The 27,427-nt window shown below is 43.8% G+C and overlaps 1 protein-coding gene across 1 annotated transcript; it reads right to left on the bottom strand.

The window, feature by feature from the left end:
• LOC120850131 (amine oxidase [flavin-containing] A-like) lies at window positions 1-27,427 on the bottom strand. The gene is made up of 15 exons (XM_040222510.1): window positions 27,349-27,427; window positions 18,670-18,767; window positions 18,231-18,368; window positions 17,590-17,700; window positions 17,008-17,099; window positions 16,064-16,205; window positions 14,040-14,100; window positions 13,191-13,282; window positions 9,473-9,632; window positions 3,213-3,309; window positions 1,777-1,888; window positions 1,611-1,708; window positions 1,418-1,529; window positions 326-388; window positions 1-60 (listed from the first exon to the last, which is right to left on the bottom strand). The coding sequence occupies exons 1-15, from the start codon at window positions 27,425-27,427 to the stop codon at window positions 1-3; spliced, it is 1,515 nt and encodes a 504-aa protein (XP_040078444.1).

Genomic DNA, 27,427 nt, shown 5'->3' with positions numbered 1-27,427 from the left:
CTAGTTGTGGCGTTTGGGCTTAACGAAAGTCGGTATTAGTTGGTTTAGAATTTGACGTACCTGTAACCAATATTCGTTGTGTTCGCCTAGTTCATTCATTCAAGTTTATTTTTTCCGTGGCAGTACTTCAAGGGTGCGCTGATTCACGTTTGCAATCATGTACATTGTGATAAATTTTTCCCCGCATTTTACTAGAGTGATATTTGTGGATACACGAACGCAACTGTAAAAATGTCACGATTGCGTTCCAAAAGCATTCGTTTGCCTTCACCGATTTATTTCTAGTCAAGAGTTTACGTCTACCTTCACAGAAAAACAATCTTACTTTAAATTCCTTTTCGTCGGCCCATACTTCATCTTCTTTTATCAATTTCATGTCGCGCAGGACCTGAAACGTGCAGCAATGAAAGGCAAATGAATATCTAGCATATACAGGTGTTACAAAGATACCATCAGTGTGTTACTATAATTGGATATCTACAGTGTTTCACGAAAGGTGGACAAATTCAGTATTGTAAAAACTACGCATCGCACAAAAAAAAAAAAGAAAAAAAAGAAGAAGGCTTGTGTTGTTTTGGTTTTACGCCAGGGGCCTATTTAGGAAAATGATTAAAGTTCGGGCTAATTAAGTTGTTAAACATTTTCGCGTAATTAACTTTCTATATGTTTAGTTGAAGGACATGGTTTCGATTAGAATCTTGTTGAGCATCATCAGAAAACACTAAATGAACGAGTTGCTGAACGATAGAAGGCACGCGCGGTATTTTACGGCTTTCTGAAAAACCCTACAACTTGGACGGGTTTTTTAAGTATCGGTAGAGTCCCTGGAATTATCGGTTTGCAATCGAAGCTATTCTCGGCAGCGACGGCACCGCACCCCGTGGAGAAATAGTGCAACCAGCCTCTGCTGCGCACGTCGAGCGAGGACAGCGCAGCGGAGGCAGGTTGCACTATTTCTCCACCGGGTGCGGTGCCGTCGGTGTCGAGTTTGGAGAAGCGCTCCGATTGCAAACCGAAACTTAATAACCCGTCGAAAGTTGTGCGGCTCTTCAGAAAGCCGTAAAATACCGCGCGTGCCTTCTATCGTTCTGCAACTTGTTCATTTAGCGTTTTTCGATGTTGCTCAGCAGGATTCTAATAAAAACCATGCCCTTAAACTCAATATATAGAAAATTATATACGCGAAAATAACTAACAACTTAATTATTTCAAACTTCAATAATTTTCCTAAATAGGCCCCGTGGCCTAGGACCAAAACGACACAAGCCTTTTTTTGGTGCGATGCGTAGTATTCGCAATATCCAATTTGTCCACTTTTCGTGAAACACCCTGTATAGCAATGGCAGAAACCTATTGGTGGGAGGAAACACTGAAAACCGCGCAGTCTCGCAAATATAAGGTGCAAGAAACTGGTCACCTCTCTGGCGGCCCTTTCTCCAGCCTGCACTGCACCGTTCATGGTACCTGGCCATGACGTTGCAGTTTCGGTTCCCGCAAAGTAGACCCTGTAAAAGGGCTGCCGGAGGACCCTGCATCAAGACAGCTGGTAGGCAAACGAGTACTACAAAAAACTTCTTCACTTAAGCTTAAAAATATCTTAGGAGCCTCACTTTCCGTATTTTGTCGTTGCGCCTGCAGGAAATACAGAAGCGTAGCCACCTCCGAAGTACCGGTCCTGGAACCAGTTTTTCTCCTCGTAGTGAGCATACTGAAATAAGGGTTCGGTACGTCGGAGAAGTTGCAGGCATGAATCGTAGCGGCATATCGTTAACGTACGTGATAGGCCTCATCGCTTTGGAACACACGTGCCAAGTCTCTAGATATCTGCATCATCCTTGCTTCAACTGGCAGTTTTTGAAGCTTTAGTGCGTTGTCGCCAACGACGAAACTGCGAAAAAAAAAGAAGGTTGTAGGGAGAAAAATGTTAACATAGAGCTCCATTTTGCCTATACTTATGGGCACCATTGTCAAGAGCATAACCGAAAGCACTGTGTGAGCAGTTCCTTTTTGGTGCTTGGTTCTTATTAGGATAAATTCTGCGACAGATTGGTACGACTCACTGAGTTCTTTAAGAAAAAGCTGTAAACGAATGATGCCCGCGAAGACAACCCAAGAGGTGCCGAAACGCTGTTGAAAGTACGCAAGAGGCTTTCTCGGAAAAAAAGACAAATAAGGGAGTATTCATAGTTTATCTACTGCTGTGGTCTTTCTTTTTTTTCAACTAGTGCCCTCGTTTTTTGTAGAGTTATCTTCTCATGACCCCAACTTTCGCGTTCTTTTTTATGTGAATGTTTGTGTTTTCAGGAGGTTAAAAATGACATGATTTCAATGATTTCAATTGAAACAAAGCAGATTTGCCTATGGCCGTCTGACCCCACGAAGGTTTCCAGCTAAAAATAAATGACACAATTTTTTTTTTAATTCCACCGTATTCGGCCCAAAACTACACCGTGTGAAAATTGAAAAAAAAAAAAAAAGTATTCCGCTCCTTGGATGACGGTGGAGTAAAAGGCCCGGGTACTTTTCTAGACAATCCACTTTGTCCTCTCTTTATGCATATATTCGTGACTTCAGTTACTGATTTTATGTGTGATTTTAATACCATCCGTTTTCCTGTTTTCCCCTTAAGTCGTCAGGCCGTACCAGTTACCGTCGCACATTTTTTTTTTGTTGCACCTCAGTAGTTCTTTTTCTCCACTTTCTTGTTCATGTGTTAGTCGCAGCATTCAAAACGAGGGCCTATATTTTTCGTTTATTTATTAACACTTGCCGAAGAAACTATTGTCGCTTCGCTTTAGAGGAAGAAACATGCATAGAAACGAGCGTCACTGAGCACATGGTTGGGGTTCTGTCAAAGAGAAGAGGTGAAGCAGTTATGGAAAATATTACTACAACTAGGTGTCATATTTCATCAATTAAATTAATTATAATCATCATTCTGTATGAACCACACATCATCTCTACGTCGCTTATGCGGAGCGCAAGTTCGTCTGCTTCTTTTGCAGGGGTTGGGGTGTCATCAGAACGCCGAGCTCTGATTGGCTCTGATTGAAGGATAGTGGGTAGACCACAAGTCAGCTTGCTTTGAGGTATATATCCCCTACAGAATAAGCAGACGAACTTGCGCTCCGCATAGCCTAGGTCCGAGGGATATAACTCTGAAGCATCTGCTCAGAACTCGCGCCTTTACATATAGATTTTCTTTTGCTTACACCGTGAGCGCTGCCAAGGGCCGTTTGGGATGACAGTCGTCAAGAACTTCGTTGAAGCAAAGTTGGCCATCGCCGCTGGTCACCTGCCCGCTGTAGCCTGGGAGGGGGCCTCTGATCAATTATTGTTCTTATGCACAAATCGGGGAGTTATAATGCGGCTGGCACCATCAACGACTGTTGAAGCTCCATTATAACTGCGTGCTCGTGCTACAAGTATACTGTAAATAGTAACAAACAGCGAAGACGTGTTCCCTCAACACTAACAGCAACAGTTTCAGATTGACAAGACTACACGCACAAGCGTGCCATTGGCGTCGCAGCTTTTTGGGTATGGTGAGTGAACAAGGATAAGGTGTGTGGCTATATTCGTGCCGTGGCACGAACATGCAGTCTTTATGGCTCTGCAGGTCCAAGAGAGAATTGCCATAATTTTTAAAGTTAAGGCCCTCAAGGGCCCCTGAAAAATTGAGAAAACTCAATTTAGACGCGTTTCTAGGTTTCGGTTTTGTAAGGGGTCGTATCTTTGCGCCACCGGTCCTACCCTTTGCCAAAGCACGCGACTTCCGCCCCTCCTCCCTCAGGACAGAGGGAGTTGTGGCGCGGGCTGGCGAAATGCAACGCTGTGCATGTTCAAAGCACGAGCTTTTGAATCTTGGGTTCACCTCCGTCATGCGAAGAATGCATGGCCAACGTCGTGGCGAACATTAGTTGCGCGCTTTGGCCAGAGGAGAGCAGGACCTCTGGCGCGGGGATGCTTTTTGGTGGGAAAGCGACATTTTAAAATTAAGTGTTTTTGGGAACGGAGTAAAATTTTCCTGGTGCCGTATTTCTTTGTAAAGTGCACTGATTTAATGGTTTTCAATTATTCACAGAAAGTGCCGAATTAAAACCATACCGTTAAACTTGCTAATTAAATTTAGTTGCTCAAAATTAAGAAACTAGTGTTACCGTAAAGACAGGGGACGGGACAACACATCTTTCAACTTTCAACAAACAAATTTTTTTTTGTTTTTGTTTTGTTTGTTGAAAGTTGAAAGATGTGTTGTCCCGTCCCCTGTCTTTACGTATACAACTCTTTCTAAACCTACATCATTACCAACGCTCTTTCTAAACCTACATCATTACCAACAAATTTTTTGTTTGTTGAAAGTTGAAAGATGTCTTGTCCCGTCCCCTGTCTTTACGTTTACAACTCTTTCTAAACCTACATCATTACCAACGCTCTTTCTAAACCTACATCATTACCAACAAATTTTTTGTTTGTTGAAAGTTGAAAGATGTGTTGTCCCGTCCCCTGTCTTTACGTATACAACTCTTTCTAAACCAACATCATTACCAACGCTCTTTCTAAACCTACATCATTACCAACAAATTTTTTGTTTGTTGAAAGTTGAAAGATGTGTTGTCCCGTCCCCTGTCTTTACGTATACAACTCTTTCTAAACCTACATCATTACCAACGCTTTTTCTAAACCTACATCATTACCAACAAATTTTTTGTTTGTTGAAAGTTGAAAGATGTGTTGTCCCGTCCCCTGTCTTTACGTTTACAACTCTCTCTAAACCTACATCATTACCAACGCTCTTTCTAAACCTACATCATTACCAACAAATTTTTTGTTTGTTGAAAGTTGAAAGATGTGTTGTCCCGTCCCCTGTCTTTACGTTTACAACTTTTTCTAAACCTACATCATTACCAACGCTCTTTCTAAACCTACATCATTACCAACAAATTTTTTGTTTGTTGAAAGTTGAAAGATGTGTTGTCCCGTCCCCTGTCTTTACGTATACAACTCTTTCTAAACCTACATCATTACCAACGCTCTTTCTAAACCTACATCATTACCAACAAATTTTTTGTTTGTTGAAAGTTGAAAGATGTGTTGTCCCGTCCCCTGTCTTTACGTATACAACTCTTTCTAAACCTACATCATTACCAACGCTCTTTCTAAACCTACATCATTACCAACAAATTTTTTGTTTGTTGAAAGTTGAAAGATGTGTTGTCCCGTCCCCTGTCTTTACGTTTACAACTCTTTCTAAACCTACATCATTACCAACAAATTTTTTGTTTGTTGAAAGTTGAAAGATGTGTTGTCCCGTCCCCTGTCTTTACGTTTACAACTCTTTCTAAACCTACATCATTACCAACGCTCTTTCTAAACCTACATCATTACCAACAAATTTTTTGTTTGTTGAAAGTTGAAAGATGTGTTGTCCCGTCCCCTGTCTTTACGTTTACAACTCTTTCTAAACCTACATCATTACCAACGCTCTTTCTAAACCTACATCATTACCAACAAATTTTTTGTTTGTTGAAAGTTGAAAGATGTGTTGTCCCGTCCCTGTCTTTACGTTTACAACTCTTTCTAAACCTACATCATTACCAACGCTCTTTCTAAACCTACATCATTACCAACAAAATTTTTGTTTGTTGAAAGTTGAAAGATGTGTTGTCCCGTCCCCTGTCTTTACGTTTACAACTCATTCTAAACCTACATCATTACCAACGCTCTTTCTAAACCTACATCATTACCTACAAATTTTTTGTTTGTTGAAAGTTGAAAGATGTGTTGTCCCGTCCCCTGTCTTTACGTATACAACTCTTTCTAAACCTACATCATTACCAACGCTCTTTCTAAACCTACATCATTACCAACAAATTTTTTGTTTGTTGAAAGTTGAAAGATGTGTTGTCCCGTCCCCTGTCTTTACGTATACAACTCTTTCTAAACCTACATCATTACCGACGCTCTTTCTAAACCTACATCATTACCAACAAATTTTTTGTTTGTTGAAAGTTGAAAGATGTGTTGTCCCGTCCCCTGTCTTTACGTATACAACTCTTTCTAAACCTACATCATTACCAACGCTCTTTCTAAACCTACATCATTACCAACAAATTTTTTGTTTGTTGAAAGTTGAAAGATGTGTTGTCCCGTCCCCTGTCTTTACGTATACAACTCTTTCTAAACCTACTTCATTACCAACGCTCTTTCTAAACCTACATAATTACCAACAAATTTTTTGTTTGTTGAAAGTTGAAAGATGTGTTGTCCCGTCCCCTGTCTTTACGTATACAACTCTTTCTAAACCTACATCATTACCAACGTTCTTTCTAAACCTACATCATTACCAACAATTTTTTTGTTTGTTGAAAGTTGAAAGATGTGTTGTCCCGTCCCCTGTCTTTACGTTTACAACTCTTTCTAAACCTACATCATTACCAACGCTCTTTCTAAACCTACATCATTACCAACAAATTTTTTGTTTGTTGAAAGTTGAAAGATGTGTTGTCCCGTCCCCTGTCTTTACGTATACAACTCTTTCTAAACCTACATCATTACCAACGCTCTTTCTAAACCTACATCATTACCAACAAATTTTTTGTTTGTTGAAAGTTGAAAGATGTGTTGTCCCGTCCCCTGTCTTTACGTTTACAACTCTTTCTAAACCTACATCATTACCAACGCTCTTTCTAAACCTACATCATTACCAACAAATTTTTTGTTTGTTGAAAGTTGAAAGATGTGTTGTCCCGTTCCCTGTCTTTACGTATACAACTCTTTCTAAACCTACATTATTACCAACGCTCTTTCTAAACCTACATCATTACCAACAAATTTTTTGTTTGTTGAAAGTTGAAAGATGTGTTGTCCCGTCCCCTGTCTTTACGTATACAACTCTTTCTAAACCTACATCATTACCAACGCTCTTTCTAAACCTACATCATTACCAACAAATATTTTGTTTGTTGAAAGTTGAAAGATGTGTTGTCCCGTCCCCTGTCTTTACGTATACAACTCTTTCTAAACCTACATCATTACCAGCGCTCTTTCTAAACCTACATCATTACCAAAAAATTTTTTGTTTGTTGAAAGTTGAAAGATGTGTTGTCCCGTCCCCTGTCTTTACGTATACAACTCTTTCTAAACCTACATCATTATCAACGCTCTTTCTAAACCTACATCATTACCAACAAATTTTTTGTTTGTTGAAAGTTGAAAGATGTGTTGTCCCGTCCCCTGTCTTTACGTATACAACTCTTTCTAAACCTACATCATTACCAACGCTCTTTCTAAACCTACGTCATTACCAACAAATGTTTGTTTGTTGAAAGTTGAAAGATGTGTTGTCCCGTCCCCTGTCTTTACGTATACAACTCTTTCTAAACCTACATCATTACCAACGCTCTTTCTAAACCTACATCATTACCAACAAATTTTTTGTTTGTTGAAAGTTGAAAGATGTGTTGTCCCGTCCCCTGTCTTTACGTATACAACTCTTTCTAAACCTACATCATTACCAACGCTCTTTCTAAACCTATATCATTACCAACAAATTTTTTGTTTGCTGAAAGTTGAAATATGTTTGTTCGTCCCCTGTCTTTACGTATACAACTCTTTCTAAACCTATATCATTACCAACGCGCTCACTAACAAGCATAGTGTTTCCGAACGTTAGTACTTTTCCTAGGTGGGTCATTTTGCATAAATCAATGCGAAATAAACCCTGTTTTTTTGCGCTGCTTTTTTGCAGGAGCGATTTGGTTCGTGTTTCAAGAAACACGCTGTATATTGAAGCGCAGAGACTATCTAGCTTGCTATAGTCGGTGACAGGTCAAGAACAAAGTAGAAGCTCCTCCCACTTCTTTCCTCTTTAGTAGAGCGAACGCTGGAAAGGAGGCGACCTCCTCTCCAGCGTTCGCTCTGCTAGAGTGGGAAGAAGTGGGAGGAGCTTCCACTTCGTTCTTGACTTGTCACCGACTATAGTCACTCTAAAGAAAACTAATGGCGAATTCCACTGGGCATTTTGGAGCGCGCCGCGGGATCAGTTGACTAGATCCAGACTGGAGTTCACGATCCGAACGGGGTCGCGCCGCCTACGGATCCCCATGTGGAACATGACCAGTGCTCTGGGATCGGCGGACGCCTTCCCGTCATTCAACTGCCCGGGAATCTCCTTTCCGCGGCCGCCGCGGTCGTTTCGAAGACGTTTTCGCAATCGGGGCGCAAACACGTGTTCGACGCACGAGCGGCAGGAATGGCTCAGGCGCTTCTAGCAAAGATTGCCGGAATGCCCGTAGCACGGCAAATACCTTTTCTTCTTTTTCCTGGAAAACGAACCGGCTGTCGAGCCAAGGGGTAAGCAAGTGGCCATTACGAATTCTTCTGATGTGAAGACAATTTAGGAGCCAAGCCCGCGACGTGCTTCTTCTGAGGCGAGATGGGCGAGATCAGGCGAGATGCCCCACGAGAAAGGAAGTCACGTGTGTACGCCGAGGGCTGGCCCGGCTGGCTTCCGGTTGAACCCGCCGAAATCGTGGGAGCGACTTTTCTCGGATCCAGTTCGAGATCTGGAGCGGGAGCTAATCCAAAATGGCCAGTGAAAGACGTCGGTCTCGATCCCGATCGCCGAGTGAAGTAGACTCGCTCCAGAAAAGTCGATCCCGGCGCGCTCCGAAACGACCAGTTGAATTCGCCATAAGGTAAAGTTGAAGCCAACTCGAACTCGGGGTCTTAAAGGGGCGGTGCAACCATTTTTGTAATTTGCTCAAATACCGCTTAGAACGAATCTCTGACGCTACTGACCTATGAAACACGCGTTTTGCTTTTCACCCCACGCAATAGGAGTCCCAGAGAAAAAAAAATTAAAGAAAAACGAGCAGCGTTCACACCCTCAACTTGCAGCCAGAACAAGCGACCACGTGATCTGGAGCCAATCATATGCCGCCATTGTTGATCATAGCCGCGCTCTGGGGTCGGCAAAGCACAGGACACGCGCTGAGTTCCAGACATGGTTCTGGCTCGGCTACTGTCGTCGTTGCAGCGATTGGACACGGGCCACTACCCGAGTGCTTCTCGAGCTAGTCATTATCACGAGCCCAAATCGAGTGCTCACGCAATGCTCGGGTCCAATCTATGCATCACATTCAAATATCGTTCATTTGGGTGTACTTCAATCCCCACTTTACGTCATCAAATTTTGCATTGTCCCCGCAGCTCCGTCATCAAGTTTTGCGAGGGGGAGACTGAAAGAAGAGGTCCGCTTTTATCCTTGGAATTCCACCGCAACGAAGACGCTTCTTGGTTAGCGACGTTGCGTTTGAGTATTCTTAGGGCCCACCAGTGCCAGTAAGATGTTGTAAAAAGAGAAACGTTCCCACCAAATATTGTTGCACAGCCCCCTTAATTACCACATTTCCATGTCTATTTCGCTAGTGAAAACTTTTTATTTTATTTTCACACGTCCGTGACTTACCCTTGTACCGCCAGAATGGACGTTTGTAGTATATAATTATCTTGATGGCGCGGCCTGCTTTGGAGCTTCGGATAAGCATGCTTCGCGGAGCGGTCAGAGGAGGATCGTAGTGTATCTGAAGCTGCATTGTTAAGGGAGCTGTCATGATGACGTACCCAGCCTGTAAAAAGTTTGGTTCGTGTACAGTTAACAGAAGGAAGCAGAATCGGCCATTGTAGAAAACTCACTTCGTACACATCGTTGGAAATATAAGCACTAACCGTACCGTCGCCTAGAACCGTCAAGAGATGGTTCCTCATTAGCACTTTGGTAGAGTAAGTAAGCTCTTTGATTCTGCTAGGGTGTTACGTCTGCTGGTTCTATTCTTTCTTATTTTACTATTTGATAATTTTTCGTGTCGTCCTGTATTGCGGATTTCAGTGCGTCCAACTTCAGCCAGCTCGTTCGCTTTCTCTCTCACTCTTGTTTTTTTTTTTTGTTTTTTTGTTTCTGTCGGTTTTGTTGACCTCGGCCTATCCTAGTTATGTTTTTCTTCGTAGCGGCGTGAAGTTGAAATCAAAGTTATGTTTATGGGAATGTGTTCGATCTCCCGAGGAACGAGACGTACAAAAAAGAAGTTGCCTCGGAAAGACTCGCGAATATTGATAGTTTCTAAGATATTGGTGATAATGCAATTAATGCAAACGCGCAAGCGAGCTGGACAAGAATGACGATACTAATCCCCGGAGAAGGAGAACAAGGGGGACAAAGAACAAACACAGATCTCCAAACACAACTAGGTGACTGGCGCGCGACCGAAAAAAATTCGCCTGGTCCTGGTATCCAACCAGGGACTTCTCCATTTTCAATGGAGCGCTCTACCAAATGAGCTAACCACAAGTTAGACGTCAGTAGAGCAAACGGTTTATATCGCCTGCCACCAGTCTAACACGAACAAGGGTGAACGGCCTGCATTTTAAGGTTATGATGATAATGCAATTAATGCAAAAATGCAAGCGAGCTGGACAAGAATGACGATAATAATCCCTGGAGAAGGGGAACAAGGGGGACAAAGAACAAACACAAATCTCCAAACACAGCTAGATCTTTATCCCTCGGGGTACCTGGACAAACGTGAAATCTTTCCAGGCTTACTAGTCTTTTCAAAATAAAGCTATTCCCAGTTTCACACTAAGTCCGATCGCAGTCGACGTTAGCCAACGTTAAGAGAACAACTCAGTTGGGAAACTGCCAATGAGCCTGCTTTCAAAAAAGTGGCTTCGATCCGTACTCGAGAACCGAACTAATAGCGATCGCAACGCCGCCATTTCGCCGGTAGCGGCCACTCCTGGAACTACACGTCTGCACGCATACCTCCAAAATACCAAAGCGCGCGAACGCGCGCGCGCTTCGGAAGGCCACGTTCTAGCCATATGCTGTACGTATCGGTTCAAGTCGAGTCGCGCAAGGGCCTGTGGCGCCATTTCGCAGTGCCATTTCGCAGTAACATTATAAATTAACTTTCATGTTTTAACTAGGTGCTAAAGGGTGGCTCTGTTATTGTATTTAGTTTGGTCTCGGTCAACGTTACAAGAACACTCAGTTGGGAAACTCGCCGTCGAAACCTGGGCCGCCGGCGTCCACCGAGACCGAGCTAAATACGACAACAGCGCCACTCTTTATCATTTGTCTGTACTGTGGTCACATTGAGCTTTTAGAAAGCATGTTTTTTGTTAAAAGCAAATGAAAAAGACTCTTTTTGTATGATTTTTTTTTTTAGTTTAGTACAAAATGAAGGGCGCGTGATGTTTTTATAATCTTTAGTTTGCAAGGTTTTGCGGAACAATTAATATTATTTTTATACAACCATGCCTCAGCGGTGCTTTCAGATAGCGCGCCCCGACCTAGGTGCATTTTAACTTCGGTAGTAATTCGCGGCGCTTCCGCTGGGAAGACGGGGGTGGCACCCCTGTAACCTCTTCCGCTGTATCTGTTTCGGCGCCAAAATGGCCGATTAAAGCCAAAATAGAAGTAACGTGCAGTTTCTCGAGTGGCCGCTGCGGGAAAAATGGCGGCGTTGTGTTCGCCATTAGCTCGGTTCTGGAGGACAGAACAGATCGGGGCCACTTCTTCAGGGCCGTCTCTATGGCAGTTTCCCAATAACGGAGTGGTTCTAGTAACGTTGGTCTCGGTGGATGCGAGCGGCATGGGCTTCGAGGTTGAGTTTCCCAACTGAGTGTTTTAGTAACGTTGGCGTTAGGCGATCGTCGTCTGTGCGCGTTTTCGATCACCAGCTAAACCAATCACGCAGAGAAAAAAAAAAATGTCACGGGGCATTCACTGCGCGTGATTGGTTTGGCTGGGGAATAGCAAGCGCTCACAAACGACAGTTGCCGTGACGATGCGGTTCTGGTGCAGCTTGACTGGATCCATCGGGTCGCCGTCCGCTACGCTCGGATTTTTAATGAAAGTACGTTATCAAAAGTCTCGGAGAGTAGAGAACGTATAGGCGTCGCTGTCGCTGCGGCGTCTCAACATGTGTGGCATGCTTGAGTTCTTGTCGACTAAACCCGTTTTCACCTCACCACTATAGGATCACTATAGGATCGCGGCAGAGAATGGGTGTGACGTAATAATATTAATAATTAATAAACAAATAAACCTTTATTTCTATTTAAATAAGGAAATGGTGAAGGAAAACGAGAAGAAAAAAAGTTTCAACGAGAAGCTTGACTGGCACTCAGCCCCATCGGCAGCCATTGAACGACAGTTTTCGGGCAAGGAAAACAAAGAACAAATGTAAACGGAAGTGAATAGCAGATAGGAGACACATAAAATTATAATACGTAAAAAGATGCTGCGCAACTCTCTAAAAACATTGTTTCTAAATTTCAGGTTTTTTTTTTTTTTTTTTTGCTCCAAAGCTGTTTAGAGGTTTGGATATAAGTACCGAATCATTTGCTGCCCATAACTTTACCATAATTTGATGTGGGAACCTTCCAATATTCATTTGGTAGGTCCAGTAAACCGTTCTCTTTTTTCTCTCTAATGCAGCTATCTCGTGTAAAAGAACACGTCCTCTTTTTGTTTTCATTCTTAATGGTGATTAGAAGTATATAATCAGATAGGTCATGAATTTTTAACATTTGGAAGTCACTAGACATGGTCTCAGGGTGAGAGTCATCTCATAAGGTGCATTAAAATTAACTCCCAAAAAAATGTTTTTTTTTTTATTTTTTTTTAACAGGTAAGTTTTGATTAGGTTGGATTCCGTGGTTACGTCCCAGACAAGGTTGCAGTACCTCAGTGGCGAATAAAACAAAGCATTGTAAATAATAATTTTAACGCGAACTGGTAGAATTTGGCTGTGGCGCTATGGTAAACCAACAACACGTGACAATTTGGAAATCAAATAATTTACATGGCAATCCCAAGACATATTTTCAAAGAAAAAAGAGACACCAACTGTTCTAAACTATTCACGATCTCGATCGAACTCGAGCCAAATGCCATAAGCATTGACATAGATTTTTCTTTATTTTTCGGACGAAAGAAATAGCTCGTTGCCTTTCAGTGTTAAGACTAAGTCCATTTTACCTTGCCCAAGCCGCCAACCTTGACAAAGTAAAATTAGCAGCATCCACACGTTCATCACCACCTTGCGATCGAGGAAACACATAACGACGCGGTAGGCAGAACAGTCAGAATATCAATCCGGACACCATGACAGAGGACTCACCCGATACGTGAAGTGGCCGTTGGCTACGGTTACGCTGACTCCATCCTTGTCCTGTGCCAAGCCACAGACTTTGACGCCAAAGTGTATGCCATCTGTGTACGAGGAAAACGAAGAAAGATATATCTGAAACAATGGTACATACCGGGATTATTCTGGCTCGAGATGGCGATCTCTGCTTCAAAGCTGAAGCCCCAATCGCTTGTCCATGTCAGATGACTCAGAAGTCATGTTTCTTCTAGTCCAGTGAACGGGGCTGTGTCTCTTTAGGTCCTCGCTTTACTTACTGCGTCGCTTACAATGAACATCATTTGCAGATTTTAAGTGTGCTTTCCAGTTGTTATGTCTTATTAGAAAGACATCAGTTTATTCCGCTCTCCGAAAATTGCTGGATATCGCCACCTTGTAGCTGAATGTTGTCATTAGATCGGTGGTCCTCAATAGATTCAATTGGTTGGGAAAATCACATGGAGCACATTTTGCTATACGTGTCTAGCATATGGACATGAACGTAAAGCTTACAAAAATTACATGCAATATTTCAACCAAAATTTTGATCTTATTTCTTTCATCATCACTGTCATACCTCGACGCCCTAGCATGTGTTTTATTTATTTCTTTTCATCTTATCAATATTAATAATTTTGTTGATCGTCTTTTCCTCCCTTTTTTCCCACCCTTAAATGGAGACGCTTTTTAGAGCCTACGTTTCAAACTAAACTCTCTTTCATATTAATAATAATAATAACAAAATGTATATTTCTCTCTGGCTAGAATAAAGAACATTCTCGTTTTTATTTGTTTACGCCTTGCAGCTATAGCTTGATTAAAAGACGGTAGTAGATACAGTACCTTTTAGGAGTTGGTGTAGTTTTTCGCTGACGCTCATTGCTCCAGTAAGAAACTTTTTCTCCTAGAAAAGACAAAACAAAACTTCTGCTTTTGTGTTTCGATAAAAAAAAGAAAAAGAAAGACGTTTACAATTTTTGTGCAATGCCGAATTAGAGCGCAGCTCTTGAGGAGGAGGAGGGGAGGCTACGGAGGGGAGAGTTTCCCCTCCGTACCCTCCCCTCTCCCTCCTCAGCGGGGAAATTTAGAGGGAACATTTCCCCGCCAAATTTAGCAAAGAAAGTTTCACGCAGCGGAACAATTTTTCCGGGTTGAGTGGGGTCACGTGTGACGTCACGTGGAGCCGTGTTTCCTATTTCCCGTGTTTCCTATAATGACGTCACGCGCGACGTCACGTGTGACGTCACGAGGGTATACCGTCGTGACAGATAAGTCAATACCACAATTTGTTTTCTTAAAACGCTACAATTTTTCAATTTTTTAAAATTTCTTTAGATGTAAAAAAAACTTTATTTTTTCTAATTTTTGTTCATAATTGTATTTTATTTTCTTTCTCTAGTCTCATTTCCCCAGTCCTGCTTTTCTTTATAGCTTTTCACAAGAAAAAATAATATGTATATACAGTGAAACCCGTTTAGAACGAACCCACGTACAGCGATTTATTGTCGATATCGAACTCACAGAAAAATTAAATAAAAATGTATGTAAACAGTACTTTTTATAACGAACAACATAATGGCTATATCGAACTTTTCCCTCCGGGAAGGCTTCCAAAACGCGCAAACAATCGTCTTCTAGCCTGTCCCTTCCCTCAAAAAAGAAGTATAGAAAGAAAAAAAATTTCAAATGCTCAAGTTGCGAACAAAATTGAGCGCAGAGAAGCGATTCAGAAGAGGAGAAAGCTGAAAAATACACTGCACGCACGGAACACACACACACACACACACACACACACACACACACACACACACACACACACACACACACACACACACACACACAAAAAAAAAACTTCTCATCTCAAAGGTTTGCTCACGAAGAAAAGCGATTCAGAAGGGGAGATAAGCTAAAAAAACAAAATCTGCACGCATGCAAAAAAAAAAAAAAAAGTTTTAGCGCGGGCTTACAAGGCAAAAGTGAAGAGGTGAGGACGAGAGGGAAGCTCTCGCCTTACAACGAACACATCGTGGAAGTTCGTTGTAAATGGTTTTTGCTATATCGAACTACTTGCTATATCGAACTGATCGTAGTGTTTCTTGCTGTTCGTTATAAACGGGTTTGACTGTATATATATATTCCTTTTTTTTAGTTTCCTTGTCTTCACAGAAACCTTCCTCCTCCTTTTCTATCACAAAAAAAAAGTCCAGGTTTGTTTTCCTGTTTTACATAAAACAAAAAAACAAAAAAACGCCAGTTGATAGTAGCGCTTTGTTCTGTCCTGTTCTTCTACTTGTCCGTGTCTTTTGCGCTCTTGTCCTCTATAATGCATTACCAACTAGCCCAGCAGTTAATTCTGATGCGTAATGTCCTATTGCAAGTGAATACGAACGCGAAAGAAGCTAACACTAGAAAAGTAATGTTCTATTGAAAGAAAACTTTCTGACCGGATGAATCGATCAATCAATCTGTCACGTTTAAAAAAACGCATCGAGTGAATAGGCACCATTGTATAGCTTTAATAATATAAATCAATTTAATATGATTTAAATCAAATAAATCTAATTGATTTCATAATAAAAAAATCACGATTGTTTTTCCGTTTGGTACGTTGATTATCAATCCAAATCAATGTGCACTAGCTTCGGCTATTGTCTTTATGTATGTACGACTGCAGGGCGATTGTGCTCTGACCAATAGTTGGTGACATGTTAAGAGTCCCATGGGAAACTTCTCGCACCCCTTTCCACCGTCTTTCTCGACACTTCAGTGCGGCATAAAGGTAATTACAATTAGCCGCCACTATATACAGGCGAAGTACTCCGTGGATCTGTCTTCACTCATCGCAAATGCCGGCGGCGATGGTCTACCTGAGCGCCGCCGTCGATGCTGCAAATCCTCCGGACTCCTCCGCAGCACTTGATGCTCCAGAGCGCCCAGAGGAGGGAGATCTCATGAGGTTCGCAGGCAAACTCGGCTCGTGCTACAGCCATGAGGAAGCTTAATCCGCTCCTGCGAGTGACGGCGCTTTTATGAGTTCACAGCGTACGGCCGTGCGGTGTACGTGATAGTCAACGGCAACTTGAGAACGATACGGTGACAGAATAAAAACGTCAGGCAGGTCTTTCAACGTCCCACTTCTAGCGCGAGCTTCATAGCTTGGGTCATAGACTCCTCTGTACTCACAAAGCCTGGAAGTTCGACAACGCAGCCCAGTCGCAGATTTGAAGCGCGAGGATCTGGTAGCACAGGGCATCAAAGAGCCATTTCTCGAGGAACCATGGACGTCAGCGCACACCGTTTGCAGCGGAGAGGACCCGAAACACACTTGTTCGCTCGGGAGAAGTGTGTTTAGGCGTCTCGCCGCAGCGGGGCGCCAGTCACGTGGCTTTCCTCATCCGATATGTCTGCCGCTCCACTTTTTCCATTTCGGCGGTGGCTTTTCGTGTCGATCTGCCAGGCTTTGCCAGTATATAGGAGACTATACTTGGGTAATACTTCGGCGTTTCGTGAGCTTCGAGCATGGGGGTGCAGTCAAAGCACGGCGGAAGGCGACGAGAGCTTGCTGGGGCTCGGGGATCCGAAAAAGGCGCCCTGCCGTTTTCCTCCAGTCAGTAATTACAAAAAAGGAGGGCCCTCTCCTGCGTAAAACTTGCGAACAACGTTGCACGTACGCGGGAAATAAACGGTGTTTACTTGAAATAAATTTAGAATACGCCAATCAGTCAACAAGCGAGTAGAACTTTAGAGTAAACGGACGTATAGTTAGTGGAGAACTAGAGATCATTGTATAGTATATCTATATATATCGTACTTTGTCCAAGTTTTCTGTTCAAAGAACACCTGCAGGGTGAGGCCGTCCCATTCTTGAGCATGTCTGCAGTTCCAAGGGTCGACGCACGGGATCTACAAAGAACGAGTTCGTTATCGATTGCGTCGCGTGGGGCAACAAAAAACATTTTTCATATTGTTATAGGTAACATGCGCGAGCATATCGTAATCATGTGTCCGGTTTATGCCTTTTCTCGGTTGGATCAGCATGGCACTGAATATTTTCAACCTTTCACCGAACTGCCCTCAGCCGGGTCTCTTTATCTTCTTGACTTGAGAGACTCACGTGGTTCTCTAGTCAGGGAGGGGGAAAAAAGAGGGGGGGGGGGGGGGCTTGATTATTCTTTTTTTTTTTTATCTTTTTTTGCCTACGCCACTGGTCTACGTTGCCCCTACTATCGTGCCCTCGCAATAAATTATAATATAATTTTGCAATCTCAAGTGCGAAAAGACAACACAAAAACTATCGGAAAATTCATATTAACCATGCATAGCAGAGTGTTTCAGACAGTCTACGTGGCGATACGAGATGCAAAGCGAAGACCTCTTGTAAACGTTTGCGCACCTCTTTCATCATCGCTTCCATCTCGTGTACGACGAAGTTGATGTCGAACCAGGCGAGAGGACTTCGCCAGCCGAATGTCGGCCATGAACCGCTTAAAGAAAAAGCTCTTCCCTGAAAAGAAAGAAAAGAAAGAAAATGCATTTTGTACTAAAGTATAAACGTTGTGAAATAAAATTACAATGTAGACAACGACTGGCACTTTAAAAACCACTCAGCGTAGTTTCTTTTTTTTTTTTTTTATGTGCCGCGTTTGCTCGTGCAGGAGGCAACAGCATCCACTTCCACGTAGATCTTGAGTGAAGAAGGCCAGCAGATGAGCGGACGCAAGTAACATTTGGACTTGGGAACATCAAAGAAATACCTAACGAAATAACAGTGAGTGTGCAGGCCACCTGGTGATTATGAATGATAATATAACACCTGAGACTGTGGTGCGGGAAAATGAGGAAACATTGAAGTCGAAGAAAAGACAAGAGTAGGAGACGTTCTCCGACTATTTCTGCTGTATTCGACTTGAAAAGTTTCCTAGTTTTCCCGCATCACACTCTCAAACGTTACTTATATATATAAAAGTTGACGCATTAAAAAAAATTGTATTTTTTTTTTTGTAAGCCAGATGTTTGGTTTTTTTAAACGCTTACCTCGCTGAAGTGAATGCTTTTGAAATCGGAGAATACACTGTAAGTCTGGATACCCAGCTCGCGCGACAGTCTGAGGATATGGTTCTGCGTAGGACCCACGTACGAGCCCCCGAGGTCTACCCAACCCACGGCAGGGTCCTGCAATAAAGAACAACAATAAGGACAACAACGGCAACGGCAACGACAACAAGAACAACGACTACAACAACAACAAAAACAACGACAACAATAACAACAACAACAAAAACGTCGAAAATGAGCCTGCTTTTGAAAATTAGCTAATTTTGCATTGCTCCCAATTGTCAGCAAATGATGACTCGTTAGTCAACGTTTGTTGAAAGCGCAGACCTAAAAAGCCAGACCCTCCCGGGTTTCTTAAGTTGTCGGCGTCCATATCCTGTTTTTTTTTTTTTTTTTTTTTTTTCTAAAGCTGCCGTACCTTTAGGATGCTGTGAGTTCGTCCCCCAACCCTTTCTCTCGCTTCCAAGACAAGAACGTCGATTCCTTTTTCTGTCAACAGCTTGGCGGCGCAGAGTCCTGCGCAAAAATCAATAAACGCGGTGCGTATTCCCAATTTACTGTTTCCAAAAGATCAGAGAAACGGGTGAGCAAGGACGATAAACGATCGTGGTTACACCCGCACCGCTATATAATACACAATTCTGCAAAGACTTTCTGAGGCGTGTTTTCTTTCTTGTTGTACGACGGTACGGTCACGCATTGGTTGTACGGAGCGCAAGTTCGTCTGCTACTTTTGCAGGGATTACGCCGAGCTCTGATTGGAACTCTGATCGAAGGATGGTGAATAGACCTCGAGGAAACATGTCTTAAGGTCTACCCACTATCCTTTAATCAGAACCAATCAGAGCTCGGCTTTCTGACGTCACCATAACCCCTGCAAAGGTAGTAGACGAACTTGCGCTCCGCATAGAAAAACTCTCGGAAGATACGTTCGAATCATACATATGCGTACAAAGCAAAACATACGGTCGAACATGCTTGAGTCGTGCCCGCAGATTATGCGGAGAGCAAGTCGTCTGCTTGTTGCGGAGGATTGTGGTGACGTCAAAACGACACCGAGTTTTGATTGGCTTTGATTGGAAGGATAGCGGGTAGACATCAATGCTAGCTGCCTTGAGGTGTACCCACTATTTCTTCAATTAGCCAATAAGAGCTCGGCGTCGTTCTGTCGTCACAGCAACTCCTGTGCGAGAAGCAGACGAACTTGCGCTTCGCATTCTGTCATCGTGTCTGCAGCTAATACCGTACATATTTTTTTGGTACGATGTAGGAGCAGTACCGCCAACATATACTTATTAAAAGTAAAATAAAGACGAAAATACCGATGTCGCGTTTGTGCTAACATTGTCGCGCACTGTATGCATACAAGTGATGACCAGCGCGACGACGAAGAATCAAGGAACTCACCTCCCATTTCACACATGTCGCGACAAGATGGCTCTCGCGCGCAACGCCCTATAAATAGGGTGTTCTTTAAATGTCCCGTATTCATACTCTGAGAGGGGGAAACGATCCTAAATTGTTCTCCGAACTTGTGCTTAAAAAAAAAAAAAAATCTAATTTTTAAAACCTCATTTTGTAAAATACAAAAACAAAAAGAAGAAAAACTAGTTTTAAGTAAGCTCAAAGGTTGGAAGTTTTCGTTAAAGCCCGACTACGCTCGATAAATAGTCGAATACATTTCAAATCAGGTTAAGATAAGAAGCTTGATTTTGTTGGTCATAATTCAGGAACTAGGTGTACACAACATTGAATAAACATGCAGATGTCATATTTGTATTCTTTCAAACCAAGTGTCATGGAAAAAAAAATTAGTAGGTGCATGTAGAACTCATAGACTAAACGTTTAATGTGGCGAACTCGTGCCGACAAACTAAAAGAGGCAAGCACCGGGCATCCTGCGTCGGCGACGGAAAGGCGACGGTTTAATAGGGCGAACTTGCGCCGACAAACTAAAGTATAAAAGTACCACGCATCCTGCGCCGGCGACAAAAGGGCAACTGTCCCGAAACATTTAAACAGTTAATTATTTTTATTTTAACGTCATCAGGTCAGGGATGTTCAGAACCAGAACACACGATGACAGACGAGAATGATCTCGAACATTCCAGAAGAGTACAGAACTATAGACGGCTTTAAACACGCGCCGGAATGAGCCGCCATTACCGACCTTCTCTTATCTTACCAAGACCCAGAGCAGTCGCGTCGGAACAAAGGGGAGGGGGCGCCCCCCTCCCCTCTTGATAGTTTAGAAATTCAATGGAAACAATACGCGAAAGGAGCCGCAAAATCAACGTCCCCCCCCCCCCCCCCCCTCCCCATCTTCTGAATAGTTCCGACGGCTTTGATGCAGAGCCACTGAAGCGGGAGTTCATAAGCCACCACAAAAGCCTATGCTTAGGAGAAGGGCACAATATAGCACCTAAAGTGGCAATAACCTGTGCCGCTGTGGTAATGATGAAATGAAGCAAACGGAGTAATTGCGAACACAAACTGAAGGTCGGTTATGGCGGCGCCCACACCCAGCTGCCTGAAAGCGTCTATAAAACGAATATCCGGGCCGAGCAGGGTTCGAGCACCGTTCCTCCACGTGGCAGCAGCATGAAGGCCCCTACGCGCAGTTGCGTTTGACGGCGTTGAGGCTGCGAGAAACCTGGACATCCCTGCTTCTTATGTGCCAAGCTATGCCTTGAATTTGATTCCACGCTTCAAACGGAGCATGCCAGTGATTCGAGTTAGTTTCTCGACGTAACGAAGTCAAACGCACTCAGACGCTGTCAAACGCAACTGTGCGTAGGATCCTTTAGTGGCCGCCTCTGCACGCGAGTGTCGAAGAAAAGGCCGATTTCGGTCAGCAGATTATAAAATTATAATAGGTGCAAGTAAATTATCTAAAAAGAACTGATAACTGAACAAGAACAGACATTTGTAAATTTCTTTTTAAACTTGCCTTACGAATGAATCGCATACGCCGATTTCGGGGCAGGGGATTACTCTCCCCAAGATTTACAACCCAGATTTAATTTTAACATTCGCCAATCACACTTTGTACAATAGGAGAGCGCTGAGCGAGGACACAAATCGACCGTATATTGTTTATTTGTGGGGGGATTTCGTTGTTGAACTGTGTACTAACAAACAGCTGAAGAAACACAGGACGTGGTCTGCTAGGTTTCTTGCTTCGTGATTCGTTTTTGGGCCTACATTGAATTATGTTGCACGAAATTAATTTTAATTAATTACTTAAAAAGGGCCGAATAATTTCCCCACGCATGTCGAACGTAGCTGCTAAAATTATCAATCATTGGAAAACAATTGGTACATTAACTAATTACAAATATACTGCGATATTGTCACTTTGAATTGCACTTAGCAGTCCGAACGCTGTAATCAATCAGCTGTTCAAGCTTTTCAAACAAGCACGCGAGGCAAAATTAATTTTAATTATTTATTGTTCAAGAAACTGTATTCATGGCTAAATAATTTTACCACGCCTTGTTGAACGTAGTTGCTAAAATTAACAATCATGGGAAAACAATTGCTACACAAATTAACTACAAAAAACATTGTGATATTTCACTTTGAGTTGTGCTAGCAGTCTCAACGTTGTAATTAATCAGCCGTTTAAACCTGCCAGACAAACACGCGAGGCCGTAGTTTTACCTGTCTTCCCGCATCTACGAACGCAACTTTCCACACAAATAAGGCCGTATTCAAAATCCGATAGCCGCACACTTACCATGAATAACGAGGCTCTTTCTGTAGTGCATGAGACTCACATATCTCCGCGTCAAACGAACTCTTCGAACGGGCCATCGCGACTCTCATCGTGGCTGACTTTTAACGAGGACATCACGGCAGAACTAGACAAAAACAGTTTATTCCCTAATTCGGGCAACCAGACCACTCTCCATCTGACTTTACACAACAAACCGCGAACGTATTGTGATTAGTACCGCAACATTGAAACGTGCGCAAACTGGCGTGAGCGACGCTGTACCCTTCAAGGTGGAGGCGAGGGCTAGTTGCCTTTCCGTGCAGCACATGGTGCTGTTTTATTTAGAGGGTCTGTAGCAATACATTGGAAATAGAATCAGGCTGATTCAGGCTCATCCGTTATATTGGTTACATACACCAACAAGCCGCCCTGACGTCCTACCTCTGCGGTGGCGTTGCTATCGCCACGGCGCATGTGCACAAGCCTCATGTCACGCGGTTCTGGGTTCTGCGCACGCGCTGCAGTGCCCGCATTTAGCGGGGGCAAACGCTGACTTGTTTGTAAACACTGCAGCGTGTCCGCCTATTCGCGGCGAGAAGTTTGGGTATCGGCGCTTGGTGGAATGTTTTCACGAACCAGATTGAGGATACTTCAACTTCTTCCGCTGGTGTAAGCACGCGCAATGCCAAGCTTTTATGCACTATGCAGATTGAAACATAACCGCGTGGGTTGCACGTGCACTACCCAGAGTGAGGATGAGTGAGGAAAACAAAAGCGCCCCTAGCGAGCTTCTCACCGCAAATATAATTCTAAGCCGCGAACGCAGCGAAGGCAGCACGCGCGGTTCCGCCGAAGCAGCCCTGAAACGACCAACTTACGGAAAATAATCTCCGGAGGAGGGGAACAAGAGGGAAAGAGGACCAACACAAATATCCAAACACAGCTAGGTGACTTGTGCGCGACCGAAAAAATCCGCCTGGTCCGGGTATCGAACCCGGGACCTCTCCATTTCCAGTGGAGCGCTCTCTAACTGAGCTAACCTGGGGTTAGACGTCAGTAGAGCAAGCAGGTTTTATCAGCTGCCTACAGTCTAACACCAACGAGGGTGAAGGCTTGCTTTTTAAGGTTATGATTATAATGAAATTAAATGCAAAAGTGCAAGCGAGCTGGACAATAATGACGAAAATAATCCCCGCGGAGAAGGGGAACAAGTGGGACAGAGGACCAACACAAATATCCAAACACAGCTAGGTGACTTGTGCGCGACCGAAAAAATCCGCCTGGTCCGGGTATCGAACCCGGGACCTCTCCATTTCCAGTGGAGCGCTCTCTAACTGAGCTAACCTGGGGTTAGACGTCAGTAGAGCAAGCAGGTTTTTATCAGCTGCCTACAGTCTAACACCAACGAGGGTGAAGGCTTGCTTTTTAAGGTTATGATTATAATGAAATTAAATGCAAAAGTGCAAGCGAGCTGGACAATAATGACGAAAATAATCCCCGCGGAGAAGGGGAACAAGTGGGACAGAGGACCAACACAAATATCCAAACACAGCTAGGTGACTTGTGCGCGACCGAAAAAATCCGCCTGGTCCGGGTATCGAACCCGGGACCTCTCCATTTCCAGTGGAGCGCTCTCTAACTGAGCTAACCTGGGGTTAGACGTCAGTAGAGCAAGCAGGTTTTATCAGCTGCCTACAGTCTAACACCAACGAGGGTGAAGGCTTGCTTTTTAAGGTTATGATTATAATGAAATTAAATGCAAAAGTGCAAGCGAGCTGGACAATAATGACGAAAATAATCCCCGCGGAGAAGGGGAACAAGTGGGACAGAGGACCAACACAAATATCCAAACACAGCTAGGTGACTTGTGCGCGACCGAAAAAATCCGCCTGGTCCGGGTATCGAACCCGGGACCTCTCCATTTCCAGTGGAGCGCTCTCTAACTGAGCTAACCTGGGGTTAGACGTCAGTAGAGCAAGCAGGTTTTTATCAGCTGCCTACAGTCTAACACCAACGAGGGTGAAGGCTTGCTTTTTAAGGTTATGATTATAATGAAATTAAATGCAAAAGTGCAAGCGAGCTGGACAATAATGACGAAAATAATCCCCGCGGAGAAGGGGAACAAGTGGGACAGAGGACCAACACAAATCTCCAAACACAGCTAGGGGATTGGTGCGCGACCGAAAAAATCCGCCTAGTGCGGGTGTTGAACCCGATACCTCTTGTCCAGCTCGCTTGCACTTTTGGATTTAATTGCATTATAATCACTTCGGTAGCTCACCGCTTAGCCCGGCACCTACGATGACGATGCTTGTCTCGTAGGCACACTGCGGCGTCACAAACTCGGACATGTTGCGACGCAGGCACACTCTACTATCTCCGCTGCATTCGGACTGCGAAGGCGTGTAGCACAAATGCGAGCGAGTGTGCATGCCCGGCTGCGCGGATGTTGTCTAACGCTATGCACTTTACTATACAACTAAAAGAAAGATACTTAGGTAGTGGTGGACACCTGAAAGCTGTCGACAGGGTCGGAGCGATCACGTGCGCTTTTGTTTGGCATTTTCTGGGGCGCCATAAAACACCGTGAAACTTCTCGGGTCAGTCGTGGCACGCCTAATGTTTGTTTGATTGTTTGTTTTTCTTTTCTTTCCCAATTTATATTTTCTTTTCTATGTTTGCGCTAACTTAACCTTTCGCTGCGGAATGGTGCGCAGTACTTGTGCAGCCCTTGAGGAAATATGTATTTTTACAAATATATTTTTTTGTATAATTTTGCCACATGCAAGTTCAGCGGCCTCGATTTAGTCTCTTATCTGATAGATGCCCCATATAGTTTTGACGCCGGAAATGTATGGTTTGCGCATGCAGCTTTCATATACAACTGGAAACAGCTTTTACCATGGTTCCGCAAAGCTTTATTTGTGCAGGGAACCGGCCCACTCGCCACCGAAAAACTTGTCAAGGCAGAGCTGGTAACAGCGGCCCTCTGAATTTAGGCCATATCGTCGCAGGAAAACTCGGCACTGCTCGACACTCTATATGGCTTTTTTTTCACATAATTACACACAAAACAAATCTTGAGATTGTTGTTGGCCCTGTTGCGCTATGAACTTGAACACGAACTCTTGTGCTATGAACACGAACTGTGCTACAAAAATGAGGTGCGGAAAATCGTGCTGGCTCAAGTTCCACCACTCCAGAGGGTCAAATAAATTCAGTCTTCTCGATCTACTTGTAGGTCAGTGGCGTAGCCAGGAATTTTTTTCGGGGAGAAAGGGGGGGGGGGGGGGGGCGGGGGGCTGAGATGGCTGGGATGTTCATGACTTGGGGTAAGAAGGGGGGGGGGGGGAAGGGGAGTGGGGGGTGAAAGTTTATATATTGTAGGGTCGGCTGGATTTCGGGGGGGGGGGGGGGGAAGCTGAAGCCTCACCCCTCACCCCCCCCCCCCCCCCCCCCTCCGCGGCAAGGCCCTTGTTTTAGGTGAAGAAGCTGCTTGCAGGCTTCTAATTTGTTGTGGCTTTTACGTTTTGGGTTTTCTTGGCATAAAGAAAGTTTTCCGCTCTTTCCTGCCACACAGGAACACGCTTTCCCGGGAAGACTGATGCTGCTCCATTCTTTACTTTTTCTAGAGACAGCATTTCTGGCGAGATAGAAAGTTCTAAAGCGATCTTTGTTGAGAATCAAATCTTTCTTGACGTAGAGAACAATTTTCTCCCCAATGGGCGCCTATTATCTAAGAGGTTAGTTTGCTGATGTACTTCATAGTATCACTCACTTGTTCACTCTACACTGAGTTAAAACAGTTCGTGTTCACAAAGCCAACAACAATCGCAAGATTTTCTTTTTGTATAATTATGTGAAAAACGTTTTAGAGTGTCGTGCAGTGCCCAGTGCTCCTGCGACGAAATGACCTAGATCTAGAAAGCCTGTGTTACCAGTTGTCCTGCGACAAGTGACGACGTGCTTTTGCAGCAATGCTGGGCTGCAACAGTGTGGAAGAGCTACGCTATATCCTTACCGGAACACAGTTCCGGTGACGAACGTCGACACGCTCGTAACACAATTACACAAGCTCAATAACACAATAATTATACTCAAAATAAAAATAGGTATAATACATGTATAAATAAATATGTATTTCGTTTCCAATTCAAAGGTGGTAACTGATTGTTTCAGATATTAACTAATCCTATAACAAAACCGAAGTAAATTAACATTTTTCGGGAAAAATATTACACGTCGTGTTTTACAAAAAGTGATCCAACGAGTTATCCCTGTCCTGTATTCGGAATGACAAGAATTCGTCCTACTAGATAACCTGTGATAAGCTGGTCTACCGGACGAGTTCACATATGACCAGTTGGCCTTTGATGGCTGGGCTTGTGACGAGCTCTCCTAGATCTACTTGTGCAACATGAAGTCTCGATGTCAGTTGCCATTGTTGAAAGCTGTTCTTACAGTTCCGCCACATGTTGCAGGGGGGCAGGGGAAGTGGCCGCACGAGGATGATGATAATGACGATGAAACAACAACAACAACAACAACAACAATAAACAACAACAGTATTTGAAATACAGGCACAAGTCTGGAACGCCCAGCTCTGATTGGAAAGTTTAGTGGGTAGACCTTAAGCTAGCCGCCTTTGCCTCCCCTTCACTCGTCGAACGCTTTCGAATGCGAAGGCCCAACGCCGGATGCCTGCGTTCCGCGTTCTAACACGTTCGACGAGTGCTAGTGGGGACGAAAGGCAGCTAGCTTTAGGTCTACCCACTAATCGTTCCAATCAGGGCTCGGCGTCCTCGTCCCCGGGCACTCTCGTCTGCCCCTCAGTTTCTCGGCGCACAGACCTAATGTTAAACTACCTCAAGGAAAATTCTGAGAATGTAATTCCACGCGCCGCACGCCGCTCGCCTTCCCCGTATAAAAGATTCAAAGTAAATAACCAAAATAAGGCGTTGCTGAACGCGCGTGCAAGATGCCATTTGTTTTAGGTTTTTGCTTTAGAACAGTTGCTAGTGCAGACGCCAGCACTCGGAGCGCGCGTAAACTACGCTCGCAGCATGCCCCTTGGTGCTTGAGTAATTTAGCAATAGTCCTCCTGCGTTGCCCACGAGAGGCGCTGCGAAAAAGCACTTGTAAGGATTTGTTTTGGGTAGTACCAACGAGGTAGAGGGCCTTAAAGCAAAGCTAATGGGCATTCCTGTACTCAATGTATTTATGAAGTAATATTTAGCGCTTAATGCCATAAATACTAAGAAAAAAAGAACACTGTAACTGTTAGAATCTATTTCTAATGTTGGAATCATCGCGACATTTTATTCTTTTAGAAACAGTGGATAATACAATAAGAATGTATTACAGCGCTCGAGAGCTCACCACTTAGTCCGGCACCTATGATGACCACAGCGCTCTTCCGGACGCAGGGGACCTCTTTTGTGTTGGTCGTTGGAAGCAT

This window comes from Ixodes scapularis, unplaced genomic scaffold, assembly GCF_016920785.2.
Source record: "Ixodes scapularis isolate PalLabHiFi unplaced genomic scaffold, ASM1692078v2 PGA_scaffold5__190_contigs__length_132052651, whole genome shotgun sequence".
Taxonomy (NCBI): domain Eukaryota; kingdom Metazoa; phylum Arthropoda; class Arachnida; order Ixodida; family Ixodidae; genus Ixodes; species Ixodes scapularis.
This window is presented reverse-complemented; position numbering and strand designations above follow the sequence as displayed.